The sequence below is a fragment of the Lithobates pipiens genome, unplaced genomic scaffold (genome assembly GCF_037356315.1).
Source record: "Lithobates pipiens isolate NorthernLeopardFrog02 unplaced genomic scaffold, aLitPip1_a1.2 Scaffold_25, whole genome shotgun sequence".
Taxonomy (NCBI): domain Eukaryota; kingdom Metazoa; phylum Chordata; class Amphibia; order Anura; family Ranidae; genus Lithobates; species Lithobates pipiens.
This window is the reverse complement of record NW_027507787.1, coordinates 85,397,099-85,413,827: the sequence shown is the minus strand read 5'-3', so window position 1 is coordinate 85,413,827 and position 16,729 is coordinate 85,397,099. Positions and strand designations below refer to the sequence as shown.

Here is a 16,729-nt window from a genome sequence, read left to right as displayed (position 1 = left end):
ATATTCTGCACTTCTATGTGCAGCCTCAGATGCTGGTATCTACCACTCCCCCGTCAGAACTCCTACTGATCCTGATCCTCTCTCTGTAACTGTAGCACCACCTCCTCCTAATTTTGTCAATGAAAATATGTTTGTCTATGAAATGAACACTATTTTAGTCGACCTAAAATACGACTAAAACTAAAGCAATTCAAATGACTAAAATACAACTAAAACTAAAATGCCATTTTAGTTAAAAGACTATGACTAAAACTAAATTTGACGTCAAAATGAACACTGCATGCTGGTCTGCACCTCCTCTTCACAGCCTAAGTCTTATGTTTCCTACTAAAACCAGTAATAATTGAATGCAGAGGCAAATATTTATATGATAAAGAGTACATATATTTATATAGTTTTGCTGATACAACTGGCCTTTTGAGGGAAACCATAAAGCTGATGCGACCCACAATGAATTCGAGTTTGACACCCCTGTTAACCCATTCAAATGTATTCATTTATTTGTTTATTGTTTTTTTGCTTCTCATTTATCATTCCTTGCAATAATATATACCTACTTTAGTTACCATCATAAAGCCTGTGGCCTATTTCCTGTATACTAATAGTTGTAATATACTAATACTTAAGTTATACAGGAGTGTGCAGCCTTCTATCATATAACCAGGTGTGTCAGAGGGAATAGAACATTTTACAGGATCAAGGCAGAACAGAGAACCAACCCATCATAATAAGTGGCTCCTGCGGGGGTAAACATTATAGTTCTTTTACATTTGGATCTAGGTGTTTGCCAGGAGTTCTATTTTTATATTGTAATATACATCCATATACATTAAAGACTACAGCCACAAAATTCATTGCTGGAGATAATTTAATATCAGTAAGAATTTAAGATATTAACATGATTTTCAGATTTTTTAATTGTCTAAGAAACATTACAATGTTATGTATTACAAGATGATGATATAATATAGACAATCTTTGTCAGTATAATTGTTATTACTTCTTGACTCCTGCATTGCCCTTGACCACGCAGGGCTTGGGTGCCACGGTTTGAGCTGCAGCTGGCTGGGGTGCTGCACATTGAGGTTGAGGCTGGGGTGCCACGGTTTGAGGTGCAGCTGGCTGGGGTGCTGCACATTGAGGTTGAGGCTGGGGTGGCACACACTGAGGTACAGCTGGCTGGGGTGTCACAATTTTAGGTGCAGTTGGCTGAGGTGGAGAAGCGGGTTGGGGTACCACTGGCACTGGAGCTGTTTTGTAGAAAGACATTTGTGAGAAAATAATTTGTAAATCTATTTATAGATACATATTTACTAAGGCAAATGTGTCTAGGAGTAGCACATTTACCTGATTTAAGATATGCAATACAATCTACTAATGGAGGACATTTGCAATAATACACAGACTTACAGTGGTGTGAAAAAGTGTTTGCCCCCTTCCTCATTTCCTGTTCCTTTGCATGTTTGTCACACTTAAGTGTTTCGGAACATCAAACCAATTTAAACAATAGTCAAGGACAACACAAGTAAACACAAAATGCAATTTGTAAATGAAGGTGTTTATTATTAAAGGTGAAAAAAAAATCCAAACCATCATGGCCCTGTGTGAAAAAGTGATTGCCCCCTAAACCTAATAACACTTTTTCACACCACTGTATAATAGTGACATTTTTGCATGTTATATAAATTATACATTTGTGTGTATATTTTTTTAAGTGCCTATTATTCCCCAGCAGATGAGGGAGAAGCACCTGACTCCTCTGTCCCATGAGGGACACACACACACACACACTCAAGATGGACTATGGGATTTGCAGTATCTTAAAGTGGTTTTTAAAGCCTCCAAGTTTTTTCACCTTAATGCATTCTATGCATTAAGGTGCAAAACCTTCTGTGCTGCAGCTCCCCGTCCTTTTTTCCTGAGCCCGATCTGATCCAGCAATGTGCAGGAGTGCAGCGGCTCCAGATGCTGTCTCTCTCCTCATTGGGCAGATTGATATCAAATCATGTGATGGGGTGGGCTGACTCTGTCTGTGTCAATGGGCGCAACAGCAGGACAGCTTTGCCTGGGGGGCACCAGATGAAGAGAAGGGACCTGGAGTGCTGACGGGGGCCCCAGAGGAAGAGGATTGGGGCTACTCCTGTGCCAAATGATTGCACAGAGCAGGCAAGTATTGGTATGTTTGTTATTTTTTAGAAAAAAATTGAAGGTTTACAACCACTTTAAAGAATAGAGGTATACTCCCCTTTCTGGGAGAAGATGTGTTACAATTTTGCTCTTGCAGGGCATTTTGGGAGAGCTATATACAGGCTCTCAACCCACCCCAAAGATGCTGATTGCAGGACTTTTCTAAATGTTCTGCAAGCGCACCGGCCCGGTGTGAAAAGACACACTATAATGAATAGGAGGCGCTTTTCAGAGGCTATTTGTATTGCTAAAGTGCCTGAAAAGCACCCCAGTGTAAAAGGGGTCTAAGAGAAAGCTCAGAGAGGCCTAGCAGTGCATTGCCACGAGACACTGCTAGGTGAGGCCTTTGAAGTGTTTTTTCACGAGACCTATGAAACTTGTTACCATAAGAGAAATTTAGGAGAGGCCTTTTAAGCGTGTTGCCGTAAGACTTTTAGGCCTATGAAGCTTATTGCCATGAGAGACTACTGGGAGAGGCCTTGTGCTATGAGCTGTGAACACCACAGTGAGTAAATGAAATCTGTTTTTGTGATGCATTTGCAATGTTTTGGTTAAACACAACACATTTTTCTATAGAGAGAGGCCTCTGCATAGGTAAAGCTCATTTTTCAGTTTTATCTCATTGCACTGTAATATTTAGCACTTGCTCTGGTGGGTTGTATGCAGCAGCCTGTAGTTCTCTCAGACAACTGAGAGCTTTTCTTAAACATTGTACTCTATTCAAATGTAGTTAGATAGGTGGTAGAGTTTGTTTTTATCTGTGGCTGGTGACTCACAGCTAGTTTCATCTTTCAGTTACCTCCCTTCTGTTTCTAGAGGCTTCTAGAAGGAAGGTGGGGAAGAGAGGTGGAGCTGTCTGGGGTGCTCTGAGGAGCCCTGACCAATCCCCAACCTGGACTGGCAGGAGGCAGGCCTCCTTAAATAACTAGAGTCAGCCCAGCTGGGGGGGGGGGGATTGTTTGGCTGGAAGAACTGGAGATTGAGTGTTATGCTGTCGACCTTGGAGGGAGCCCCCCAGTCTGGCGGGTGACCTTGGGCTAGAGGCTCAAAACTGAACAGGAACCCCACACAACCCAATAGGTATCCTGAACAGGAGAGGACAGTGGGGAATACTGCCAGGCAAGTCTCCAGGAGGGATCCATCAGCTGTTGGTGAGTGGCAGGCACAATCGGGAGAGCTGGGAGAGGCATGCTGGAGAGGACTGGGAGTGAGCAGTCAGAGGTGGGAGAGACTTAGATGCTAATGGCGGTGAAGTTTGGCCGCTGCAGTCAGGAGGACTGTCAGGACTTGCAAAGGGCTTACTGGGATCAGTAGTCCACCAAGGTCAGCTAGCACTAAAGACTTTCCTATTTTGGTTGCTACACTAAAGGGGCCCACAATCCCAGCCTGTAATGAACTGTAACCAGAGTTAGGCCTAACCATATGCTAGCTGCTCCTGAAGAACTGTGCTGGAGGGAGAAGAAGAGATCGTCTGCAGCAAGGGTTGTGCATAGGCTTGTGCAATTCGTTTCGTAACGAATCGAAATTCGGCCGAATTTTGCATCTTTCGGACATTCGGATGCATCCGAATGTCCGAATAAAAAAATAACAAATTACAACGAATACGAAAGAAATATAACAAATGAATTCGAATGAATTCGACATGATTCGAAATTATTTCAACTGCATTGGACATTATTTCAACCACATTCGAAAATATTTTGTGACCCGACTTTAGGGCCATGTATCTCGGGGTCACTTGGTGCTAGACACTTCAAATTTGGATATGTAGTGCTAGTGTTATTGTGTTTGCATACCAAATTTGTGGTTTCTAGCTATAAGTGACTCCGAGATATGTGGCCCCAAAATAGGGTCGCAAAATGTTATTAGTTATTAGAGCAGAGAATGACATTTTGCGACCCGAATTTGGGGCCCCATATCTCGGGGTCACTTATAGCTAGAAACCCCAAATTTGGTATGCAAACACAATAGTACTATCACTACAACAAATTTGGAGTTATTAGCACCAAGTGACTCCGAGATACATGGCCCTAAAGTCAGGTCACAAAATATTTTCGAATGTGGTTGAAATAATATCGAATCATGTTGAAATCATTTCGAATCCGGTAGAAATATTTTCGAATTTGGTTGAAATATTTTCGAATGTGGCCGATTTTTCGAATTCGTTAGAAAACTAAACGAAATCCGAAAACGAATTTAAGGAAGTTAACGAATATAACTAAACGAAATTAATGAATTAACGAATTAAAACGAAACGAAACTAAACAAATTTTTTCCTTTTGCACATGTCTAGTTGTGCAGGAGGAGAATATCTAAATTGTCCCAAAACAAGCAACAATACATTTCTGGGCATTCCATGAATCTCTTAACCCCATCCGAGTTCTAATTCCTCAATAAAATACAAAAAAGCTGATGGACTTGTTCATTGTCTTGGAGTGTCTGGAAGTGATTGCCAGGTTGGGCAGGGTGACAGGTGGGCCACAAATTTCTCAGCAGCCCCTATGGGGTTACTACTACACAAATAGGTTTAAGAAAATAACTGACGTTTCTATATTATTAAAACATTAGTAAAAAAATGTTATGAATTTAACATACTACCACAGACACCACAAAAAATAAGTAATTGCCTGTCTTCCAGTATTGAATTAATTGCCTCAGATTTTTCTTAGGTCCCTTCACATGGGCACTATCAGGCAGCAAAACCTGTTGGCTGAGGCAGTGGTTGCCAAACAACCCCATACACATTTGCTGCAGCTCCAAAGCTGCACTGTGTGGCAGCAAAAAAAAAAAAGAGACATGTCATGTTTCGTGAGCTTTTTTTCCCCCTGTCTTTTGGCATAAATGTGAGATTCTGATTCTCACCTTAACATTTAGTCTTTTAGTGGCAAATGGCTATTGTATCTTGGAACAGGAAGAGTGTCATCCCCAAACAGTTCCCGCAAAGTTGGAAGCATGAATTTCAAATTTTCCAAAATGTCTCTGTATGCTGACGCCTTAAGCCCTTGTACACACGGTCGGAGATTCCGACGGAATGTGTCCGATCGGACCGTTGTGTCGCATATTCCGAATGTGTGTGGTCTCCATCGGACTGTTTCCGTCTGAGTATCCGACAGACCAAGTTTTCCAACTTGTTGGTAGAATTTTCCGACAAAATGCTCCGATCGGACATACTCCGATCATGTGTAGAGAATTCCGATCGGACAAAGTGCCACGCATGCTCAGATCAAATTCCTACACCAAAGCTATTGGCTACTAGCGTGAACGTAGTTCCGTCGTAACGAAATAACGTCATCACGTTCTGTTTCCGACAACTTTGTCCGACCGTGTGTATGCAACAGTTTTGGACAAAATTCGTCTGACAAAATCCGACGGATTTGGTTGCCGGGAATGTCTGACCGTGTGTACAGGGGCTAAGAGTTGCCTGTTACAGTAATCAATAACTGCACAGCCTGCCCCTGTGTTTTCTGCTCTTGAATGGAAAAAAGATGCATTGGGGGAAATTTACTCAAGCAGCTCTGCATAGCAACCAATCAAAATTGTATTTGCTTTGGAAGAATAAATCACCTCTAACGTTGGGTGTCCTATGTGAGGATGTCCTATGTGTGGATGTTGCTGCATTGTGTAAAGCTATTAGAATAGTTTTTTACATTCTAGAATGGGGTGCCCCAAGACTGTCCAACATTTTAAAGGGTGTCTTTCCTGAAAAATGGTTGAAAAACACTGGACTTACTCCACCTTTTACAACATGTTACATCAGGGGTCTCAAACTGGCGGCCCTCCAGCTGCTGCAAAACTACAAGTCCCATCATGCCTCTGCCTGTGGGAGTCATGCTTGTAACTGTCAGCTTTGCAATGCCTCATGGGACTTGTAGTTTTGCAACAGCTGGAGGGCCGCCAGTTTGAGACCCCTGTGTTACATGTTACACCCATGTTTAGGACTTGAAGTTTTGGATCACTTGCAGAGTGCTAGAGCAGGTGGGAGCTTCTACGTGCAGTGTCACAGGAGCACAGGAGGCCCGCCGGAAAGTCTCTATTGAGGGATCCATGAGTGTTGTGTGTTAGCCACAGCTGGAGACTTGATAAGCCTCATGGAGACGTCGGCTGTGTGTCTCTAGGTGGGAGTGGTCCAGGGATGTCAAACTGGGGAGCCGCCCACATGATGTCAAAGGTACGGCCTCACCTTCTTCACCAACTCCATGAGGCTTATTGAGGCTCCAGCTGCAGCTAACACACAGTGCTTGTGGATCCTTCAATAGAGACTTTACGGCGATCCTTCCGTGCTCCTGTAACACTGTACATGGAAGCTCCCACCCGCTCTAGCACTCTGCGATTGCTCCAGAATTTTTTGCGCAAGTTTTTAGTGTTTCATACTTATGTACTGAATTGATTCCTAACCTGTTTAACTGCTTAAGGACCGCCTCACGCCGATGTACGTCAGCAGAATGGCACGGCTGGGCACAAGCACGTACAGGTACGTTGCCCTTTAAGTGCCCAGCCGTGGGTCGCGAGCGCGCCGGCGCACTCGCAACCCAGTCCTGAGCTCCGTGACCGCAGGACGCGTGGACCCGATCGCCGCTGGTGTCCCACGATCGGGTCACAGAGCTGAAGAACGAGGAGAGGTAAGTGTATAAAAAAAAAAAACTCTCCTCGTGCTTCCTACTGAGCCTGCCATTGATCGTCTGTTCGCTGTTATAAGAACAGATGATCAGTGATGTCCGACGCCAAGCCACACCCCCCTACAGTTAAAAAAACACACACTTAACCCCTACACTGCCCCCTAGTGGTTAACCCCTTCACTGCCAATGACATTTTTACAGTAATCACTGCATTTTTAATTGCACTGATTGCTGTATTAATGTCAATGGTGTCAAAATTGTCCCGACGTGTCCACCATAATGTTGCAGTCACAATAAAAATTGCTGATCACCGCCATTACTAGTAAAAAAATATATATATATTAATAGAAATGCCATATACTATCTCCTATTTTGTAGACGCTATAACTTTTGCGCAAACCAATCAATAAATGCCTATTGCGATTTTACCAAAAATATGTAGAAGAATACGTATCTGCCTAAACTGAGGGAAAAAAATATTTTTTTATATATTTTTGGTGGATATTTATTATAGCAAAATATCAAAAATAATGCTTTTTTTTTTAAAATTGTCGCTATATTTTTGTTTATAGCGCAAAAAATAAAAACCGCAGGGGTGATCAAATACCACCAAAAGAAAGCTCTATTTGTGGGGAAAAAAGACGTCCATTTTGTTTCGGAGCCATGTCGCACGCCTGCACAATTATCAGTTAAAGCGACACAGTGCCAAAACGCAAAAAGGGGCTTGGTCCTTTAGCTGCAAAAGGGTCCAGGGCTTAAGTGGTTAAAGGATTGGCTTGGCGCTTCTCTCTCCTGCTTTGCTTTCCTTTTGTTCACAGTGATCGGGTTCCCTGAAGCAACCTCACCCCCATTACAGCCTACATTTAGAGACTTTCTTTAGAGATTCATTTTTAGGGGTTCATCCACCAGAACTTTCAATCCACTAACCATTCACTTGGTTGCACCTTCATGTATCAGCATGCAGATGCATTACTTTTTATTAAAATTTTTAACTTTTAATCTTTTTCATCAGATGGTTTTGTGCTGAACATTATACTAATATTGTGTATGTGGTTCCTCCTAATGTCAATATTTCAAGGCTATGCTTTTGAATACGATTCTGATTTCTCACCTTAACATCTACTCTTTAAGTGGTAAGTAGCTAATAGCGTTTTATGTTATTTGTAATTTTAAATATAACATACCTTGACTCCCACAAGCTGGTTTTGGAACAGTCACAACTGTAGGTGCTGGTGCTGGAAAACATAAGAGAACAAAAACCTTAATAGCTCAGTAAGGTTGGCTGTGTGGGATTAAGAATAGCAGACAATTTGCCCCTCTTGTTCAGGGCCGGATTAAGAGCATCCTGTGCTTGGTGCTGAGGATTTTGGTGGGCCTTTTACTGGGCACCCTTCTGCTTTCCAAGAGCCTGTGCTGGCATGCACCCAAACTCAAAAGTGCGCCGCCGCACAGGCATAACGCTAGGGAAGCCTGGCATTTGATTTGCCAAGTTTCTGTAAGGGCCATGCATTGGCGTGCACTCTGAGCTGAAAGAGTGCAGCTGCGCAGGCCTAACACTATGGAAGCCCCAGACTTCTGTAAGAGCCCTGCATCGGCGTGCCCCAGGCTTCTGTTAGGACTGCTCATGCAGTGCCCATTATCAGTCCCACCACCCTGCCCAGGCGGTTCATGTGGAATGCAGGGCCCGTCAGGGGAGATCTCTTCCCATTGGCCCATTGCTTTCCATGTCCTTTTTGGGTGGCTGGGCCTATATTAAGGTAGGGGCCTGGAGCTGCAGCTCCAATAGCCCCTACGTTAATCCAGCCCTGCTCTTGTTATATATTTTTCAGCATTATTCTAACACATCAATAAATACATTTTTTTACAGTGTTTCTTTTCTTTGTAATTTGTGTTTTCTGCTTCACAACACAATTACCCAGTTTTTGCTATTTTGCAAAGCTTGGTTTTATTGCATGCTGAATTCTACACCCATGAGATATTTATGTTTGTGATTTGAACAACGGCATATAAAGTACTTCTGCAACTTAGTGGACTGAACCTAAAGTAGAACATAAAAAATCAGGGCATTAATAAAATGCACACTGTACAGTGAATGATTTTAGTATACAGACAGAAAATGCTCTATAAATACAACCTACAAAATAAGATGACATATAACTTACAGGGAAAAAACATAGTGTATTCAAAAATATACACTATATTGCCAAAAAATATTGGGACACTGTCTTTACAGACAAATGAACTTTAATGGCGTCCCAGTTTTAGTCTATAGGGTTCAATATTGAGTTGGCCCACCCTTTGCAGCTATAACAGCTTCAACTCTTCTGGAAAGTCTGTCCACAAAGTTTAGGAGTGTCTATGGGAATGTTTGACCATTCTACCAGAAGAACATTTGTGAAGTCAGGCAGAGGTTGAACAAGAAGGCCTGGCTTGCAGTCTCCGCTCTAATTCATCCCAAAGATATTCTATCAGGTTAAGGTCAGGGCTGTGCAGGCAAGTCAAGTTCCTCCACCCTAAACTCACTCATCCATGGCTTTATAGAGCTTGCTTTCTGCATTGATCCAAATTATTTGGTGGAGGGCAGATTATGGTGTGGGGTTGTTTTTCAGGTGTTGGGTTTGGCTCCTTAGTTCCAGTGAAGGAAACTCTTAAGGTGTCATCATATCAAGACATTTTGGATAATTTAATGCTCCAAACTTTGAGAGAACAGTTTGGGAATATTTGAGCGTTCTTACAGATGTGCATTTGTGAGGTCAGGCACTGATGTTGGATAAGACAACTCATCTGTGTCTTTATGGACCTTGCTTTGTGCACTGGTGTGCAGTCATGTTGGAACAGGAAGGGGCCATCCCCAAGCTGTTCCCACAAAGTTGGGAGCGTGAAATTGAAATTGTTCAACATGTCTAGCTATGCTGACACCTTAAGAGGGGCTAAGGGGCCAAGCCCAACCACTGAAAAGCAACCCCACACCATAATGATTTTGACCGGTGCACAAAGCAAGGTCCATAAAGACATGGATGAGGGAGTTTGGAGTGGGAGAACTTGACTGACCTACACAGAGTCCTTACCTCAACCTGATAGAACACCTTTAGGATGAATTAGAGCGGAGATGGCGAGCCAGGCCTTCATATCAGACATCTGCCTGACCTCACAAATGCACTTCTGGAAGAATGGTCAAACATTCCCATAGAAACACTCCTAAACCTGGTGGACAGCCTTCTCAGAAGAATTGAATCTGTTATAGCGGCAAAGGGTGAGCCAACTCAATATTGAACCTTGAACCCTACCGACTAACCCTGGGATGCCATTAAAGTTCATGTGTGTATATATATATATATATATATATATATATATAGTACGGTTAATGTGACAATCACTGTAGTTTAATAAATGCACCAGGAAGATTCACCTGCAGTGAAAGTTTGGTGAATGTCATTAAATGTTGTTCAGCAAACAATAAATCCTTTATTTAAAGTCAATATTGTGCAGTAGTGACAATACCACATGCAAACTTTAGATTTTATATTAAATTCTGATATATGTCTGTATAAGAAGAAACCTCTACTAAGAGAAAGAGGTGGGTTTTTATTATCTAATTTCTGACCAACCAGGCTTCTGAAATTAGCCTGGCTATCATTGGGTTCAGTAGCTTAAAGTGGTTGTAAACCTCAGCCATGAAATATGAATAAAGCATATCCCCCTATAGTGTGTACTTGTCTCAATTAGGAGTTCTAATGTCAATTTTATCTGCTGCCTTGGTCCTCTGCTATCAGCATGAATCGCCATTGACATGTTTTCCTGACACAAAGAGAAAAATGGTGATAGGGGAGGGATCTCTTGCTGATTTGGCAGCTTCAGCTCTGTTCTTGTGTGCTTTGAAGTGTGTGTGTGTGCTCGTGTGCTCTCAGAGCTCTCCTCTCTGAGGAGTGTAACTTCAGCTCTCTACCCCCTTTTCAGAAATCTCAGAAATCTCAGAAAAGCTTTAAAATCCAGAAATTTTAATGGCTGTAGAGAAGAAAGCATTGTAGATAAACAGGTATAACGTATGTAGGAGGATTTGTTTAATCTCCACTTATCACCTGAGGCCAGTCACTTCACTGAGTATACAGTATGTAAGGATTTACAACCACTTTAACCACTTGCCGACCGCCGCACGACGATATACGTCGGCAGAATGGCACGGGCAGGCATATGGGCGTATATATAAGTCCCTGCCTGCCCGCGGGTGGGGGGCCCGATCGGGCCCCCCCCCCGGTGCCTGCGGCGGTCGGCATTTCTTCGAGAGCGATCCGGGATGAGGGGGCGGCCATTCATTCATGGCCACCCCCTCGCGATCGCTCTCGACGAATGGAAATCCCCCGTGACATCACTTCCTCTCCTGTAATGTAAACACAGGAGAGGAAGTGATGTATTCTCTCCTCCGTGTCGGTATTTTCCGTTCCGACACGGAGGAGAGCGGATCGGTGAGTTGCACCAACACTCTACACACACAGTAGAACATGCCAGGCACACTCACACCCCCCCTTTACCCCCCGATCACCCCCCCAATTACCCCTGCCCCCCAGTCACAGTGACACCAATGTCATTTTTTTTTTTTTTTTTTTTTTTTTGCATTGGTGTCATTTGTGACTGTAATAACTGTTAGGGCAGTTAGAGTTAGCCCCCTTTAGTTCTAATGTACCCCCCTAACCCCCCCAATAAAGGTTTAACCCCGTGATCACCCCCCGTCGCCAGTGTCACTAAGGCTGGGTTCACATTGCAGCGGTTTATGAGAACGAATGTGATTCGCACCGCACTGCAGTGCAAATCACATCCGATCTCTGTGCGATTCGAGTTCAGCCATTCGCCGCACCCGCCGCACCCGCCACACCCGCCGCACCCGCCGCAAATTCGCACGGGACCCTTTTTTTGGCCCGCAGCAGAATCGGATCGCATGGGTGTTCACACCATGCGATCCGAGTTTGCAGATCGCACTGCGATATGCGAACTGATCTGGGGGTGTCAGTAACATTTCACTGACACTCCCAGCAGTTCGCATAGGGCAGTGTGAACTGCCGCCGGGAGGCATGCGATGCGGGAACCCGCCGCGGATTCGCGGCGTTTCCGCATCGCTCCAGTGTGAACCCAGCCTAATAAGCGATCATTTTTCTGATCGCCGTATTAGTGTCACAGGTGACGCTAGTTAGGCAGGTAGGTATTTAGGTTCGCCGCAGCTTTTTATAGCGCCAGGGACCCCCATATACTACCGCATAAAGCCCCCTGATTGCCCCCTAGTTAACCCTTTCACCAGTGATCACCATATAACTGTTACAGGTGACGCTGGTTGGTTAGTTATTTTTTTATAGTTTCAGGGCACCCGCCATTTATTACCTAATAAAGGTTTAACCCCCTGATCACCCGGCGGGTGTCATTTGTGACTAATAACTGTTAGGGCAGTTAGGGTTAGCCCCCTTTAGTTCTAAGGTACCCCCCTAACCCCCCCAATAAAGGTTTAACCCCGTGATCACCCCCCGTCGCCAGTGTCACTAAGGCTGGGTTCAGATTGCAGCGGTTTGAGAACGGATGTGATTCGCACCGCACTGCAGTGCAAATCACATCCGATCTCTGTGCGATTCGAGTTCAGCCATTCGCCGCACCCGCCGCACCCGCCACACCCGCCGCACCCGCCGCAAATTCGCACGGGACCCTTTTTTTGGCCCGCAGCAGAATCGGATCGCATGGGTGTTCACACCATGCGATCCGAGTTTGCAGATCGCACTGCGATATGCGAACTGATCTGGGGGTGTCAGTAACATTTCACTGACATTCCCAGCAGTTCGCATAGGGCAGTGTGAACTGCCGCCGGGAGGCATGCGATGCGGGAACCCGCCGCGCATTCGTGGCGTTCCCGCATCGCTCCAGTGTGAACCCAGCCTAATAAGCGATCGTTTTTCTGATCGCTGTATTAGTGTCACAGGTGACGCTAGTTAGGCAGGTAGGTATTTAGGTTCGCCGCAGCTTTTTATAGCGCCAGGGACCCCCATATACTACCGCATAAAGCCCCCTGATTGCCCCCTAGTTAACCCTTTCACCAGTGATCACCATATAACTGTTACAGGTGACGCTGGTTGGTTAGTTATTTTTTTATAGTTTCAGGGCACCCGCCATTTATTACCTAGTCTCACTAGTGTACCCCTAAATTTAGGGGTGTCTACTTTCCAAAATGGGGTCATTTGGGGGGGGTTTGTGCCATCTTGGCATTTTATGGCCTTCAAAACTGTAACGCCCTTAGAAAGCCTGAAGGCGGTGCTTGGTTTTCGGGGCCCCGTACGCGGCTAGGCTCCCAAAAAGTCCCACATATGTGGTATCCCCGTACTCAGGAGAAGCAGCAGAATTTATTTTGGGGTGTCATTTCACATATGCCCATGGCATGCGTGAGCAATATATCATTTAGTGACAACTTTGTGAAAAAAAAAAAAAAAAAAAAAAGTTTGTAATTTTCCCGCAACTTGTGGCAAAATATAAAATATTCCATGGACTCAACATGCCTCTCAGCAAATAGCTTGGGGTGTCTACTTTCTAAAATGGGGTCATTTGTGGGGGTTTTGTGCCATCTTGGCATTTTATGGCCTTCAAAACTGTAATAGGTAGTGAGGAGTGAAGTCAAATATTTACGCCCTTAGAAAGCCTGAAGGCGGTGCTTGGTTTTCGGGGCCCCGTGCGCGGCTAGGCTCCCAAAAAGTCCCACATATGTGGTATCCCCGTACTCAGGAGAAGCAGCAGAATTTATTTTGGGGTGTCATTTCACATATGCCCATGGCATGTGTGAGCAATATATCATTTAGTGACAACTTTGTGAAAAAAAAAAAAAAAAAAAAAAAGTTTGTAATTTTCCCGCAACTTGTGGCAAAATATAAAATATTCCATGAACTCAACATGCCTCTCAGCAAATAGCTTGGGGTGTCTACTTTCTAAAATGGGGTCATTTGTGGGGGTTTTGTGCCATCTTGGCATTTTATGGCCTTCAAAACTGTAATAGGTAGTGAGAAGTGAACTCAAAAATTTACGCCCTTAGAAAGCCTGAAGGCGGTGCTTGGTTTTCGGGGCCCCGTACGCGGCTAGGCTCCCAAAAAGTCCCACATATGTGGTATCCCCGTACTCAGGAGAAGCAGCAGAATTTATTTTGGGGTGTCATTTCACATACGCCCATAGCATGTGTGAGCAATATATCATTTAGTGACAACTTTGTGTAAAAAAAAAAAAAAAATTTTTTTTTTGTCATTATTCAATCGCTTGAGGCAAAAAAATAAAATATTCAATGGGCTCAACATGCCTCTTATCAATTTCCTTAGGGGGTCTACTTTCCAAAATGGGGTCATTTGGGGGGGTTTTGTACTGCCCTGCCATTTTAGCACCTCAAGAAATGAGATAGGCAGTCGTAAACTAAAAGCTGCGTAAATTCCAGAAAACGTACCTTAGTTTGTAGATGTGACAACTTTTGCGCAAACCAATAAATATACAATTATTGACTTTTTTTTTACCAAAGACATGTGGCTGAATACATTTTGGCCTAAATGTATGACTAAAATTGAGTTTATTGGATTTTTCTAATAACAAAAAGTAGAAAATATCATTTTTTTTCAAAATTTGCGGTCTTTTTACGTTTATATCGCAAAAAATAAAAATCGCAGAGGCAATCAAATACCATCAAAAGAAAGCTCTATTTGTGGGAAGAAAAGGACGCAAATTTTGTTTGGGTACAACATTGCATGACCGCGCAATTACCAGTTAAAGCAGCGCAGTGCCAAAGTGTAAAAAGACCTCTGGTCATTTACCAGCAAAATGGTCCGGTCTGAAAGTGGTTAAGACAGTGACTTGCAAACATGCAGATCAGGAAAGTTAGAGTTAAATCATAAGTCCTATAAAAATCATATACACATATTTAAGCCATTTGAGCAATAAGATTGCCAGAAAACTAGCATTTTAAGAAGGATACGTCTGCAATGGTAGTCCCTGTGTTTTTTCCCATGCCAGATAAAATAGCCTGGCAACTGGCATTTTAGAAGTAGGCCAGTAAGCGCAACCCACTATCATTGGCGTGCTTCAATATGTTTTAAGTCAATGATCTGATACAAGTTTGCATCATCAAGTCAATGTGAAGTCAGAGTGCAGTCAGAGGTCTGATATGCATATTAGTTCTTAGTGACTCAAACTATGGAAATTCTGGAATCTTTTATTGATTTATGTAAAATCTTTTTCCCCAAAAGGGAAAAAAGGTATTTTATTTGACTGCAATTGAGCTGGAGATAGACTGGGGCCTTGTTTACACTTGCTTTGCTTTCTGAAGGGCAATCTGTGTCCATGACAGCGATCCAAATCCTGCGAAGCAAAGCATCTCAGCTGTGGCATGTGTACACCCCCTAGCCAATGCTTTTCCAGCCCAACAGGAGGCCTACCAGCCACTAGTGTAAACAAGTCCTGGTAGAGATGATTTAGAGTTTACATAAAACTAAAGCTTATATAACACTCCCTTCACAAGACAGTTCTGCTGCCTAAGGGGGTCTCTGTTGCTTCTCCATAGCTCCCTAAATGGTGGAGACACTAAGACAGGGAGTGTGATACTGGCCTGATCACAGGGGGGAAATAAAGACAAAAAATCCTGAAAACAAATTCAGCCATGACATCTTTGGGTTTAGATACACTTCACAAAGCCACTGGGCCATAAATCACATGTGCAGAGTGAATATAATGCTTCAGGAACTAGGCAGTGCCACAAACATTCCTTGGTGGATTCCCACTATAGGTGGACTGCAGACATAGAGGTTAAAAAGATAATTACCCTACCACTTACCAGTGCAGCCTGGGTTAGCCTCCAGGACGGTTTGGTCTGATTTCTGTTGATTGTGGTCATGATGATGGTGGTGGTGCTCATGTCCACGGCTTCCCTTGATTCCAGACATGACTAACTTGGTTTGAAATAGACTGAAACTGAACAGCTAATATAGGAATATTGCTTTCAAGTTATGATTTTGTGGTTCACAACTCAGCCCCATTTATACACTGGTGAACTGTATTAGAAAAGGTTGACAGCTGATGTCTGATGCAATTCCAACAATTCAAGTCTTTGTATATTTAAGATTGATTGTTGGAAATATTAACAATTGATCACCGCCCATAAGTACAGGTGGGTTCATCTTATCACCCCCCACCTGTAAAAGACTTGCATGAGTCATGCTGTAGTTATTTTTTTCTTCATTATTCTATACATTGTGCTCAAAATCTCAGGTTGTCATGTAAGGGTGGACCATAAACAAATATAGATCAGTAATTGGGTGTTGCCTAGTAATCAAGAATACAATGACATCCTCTATATAGTCATACATGAGTTATCCAAGATACTAGAAGTACAGGTTTGTCTAGAAGATGCTTTCTTCAGGATAGTGACTACTACAATTATTGGTTGTGCTACTGATGAAATAATGAAAACATATCCATAATCCTTGTTTATAGTTGGTAAAAATGTGTGTGTGTGTGTGTGTGTGTGTGTGTGTGTGTGTGTGTGTGTGTGTGTGTGTGTGTGTGTGTGTGTGTGTGTGTGTGTGTGTGTGTGTGTAATATATAATAAATATATATAGTAATTATTATATTTGTATGTATGTTTTTTTCAGGGCAAAGTGACATGGGAGGATTCGTAGGAACCTTTACCCGATAATTTTGGTGGTATAATATTGCCCTAAAAAGTATGGTCAGTTGCTTGTTTTCCGTGCTATCCTAAACTCTAAGCACAGCCAAAATAAAATAAAAAAACACAAAAGTCAGCACAAGGGACATCATTTTCTGTCAGTATGATGTGTCCCTAATTCCTCTTCTATTGCCCCCACACAAATGGTCGAATTTTCTAACGGAAATAATGTTGTCGAAAAAATCCGACCGCGTGTGGGCTCCAT

The 16,729-nt window shown here is 43.2% G+C and overlaps 1 protein-coding gene across 1 annotated transcript; it reads right to left on the bottom strand.

Annotated features, from left to right (window-relative positions):
* Positions 1-850: 850 nt before the first annotated feature.
* Positions 851-15,830, bottom strand: LOC143930355 (uncharacterized). The gene is made up of 3 exons (XM_077454619.1): positions 15,634-15,830; positions 7,988-8,038; positions 851-1,250 (listed from the first exon to the last, which is right to left on the bottom strand). The coding sequence occupies exons 1-3, from the start codon at positions 15,740-15,742 to the stop codon at positions 997-999; spliced, it is 414 nt and encodes a 137-aa protein (XP_077310745.1). The 5' UTR covers positions 15,743-15,830; the 3' UTR covers positions 851-996.
* Between the last annotated feature and the right edge of the window lie 899 nt (positions 15,831-16,729).

What these genes read in the sequence shown, in the direction of transcription:
- LOC143930355 (XM_077454619.1), bottom strand. Translation starts at nt 15,742, where the DNA reads ATGTCTGGAATCAAGGGAAGCCGTGGACATGAGCACCACCACCATCAT. An exon ending in GGCTAACCCAGGCTGCACTG is followed by an intron (nt 8,039 to 15,633) that starts GTAAGTGGTAGG and finishes TATGTTTTCCAG; the next exon opens with CACCAGCACCTACAGTTGTG. An exon ending in ACCAGCTTGTGGGAGTCAAG is followed by an intron (nt 1,251 to 7,987) that starts GTATGTTATATT and finishes TCTACAAAACAG; the next exon opens with CTCCAGTGCCAGTGGTACCC.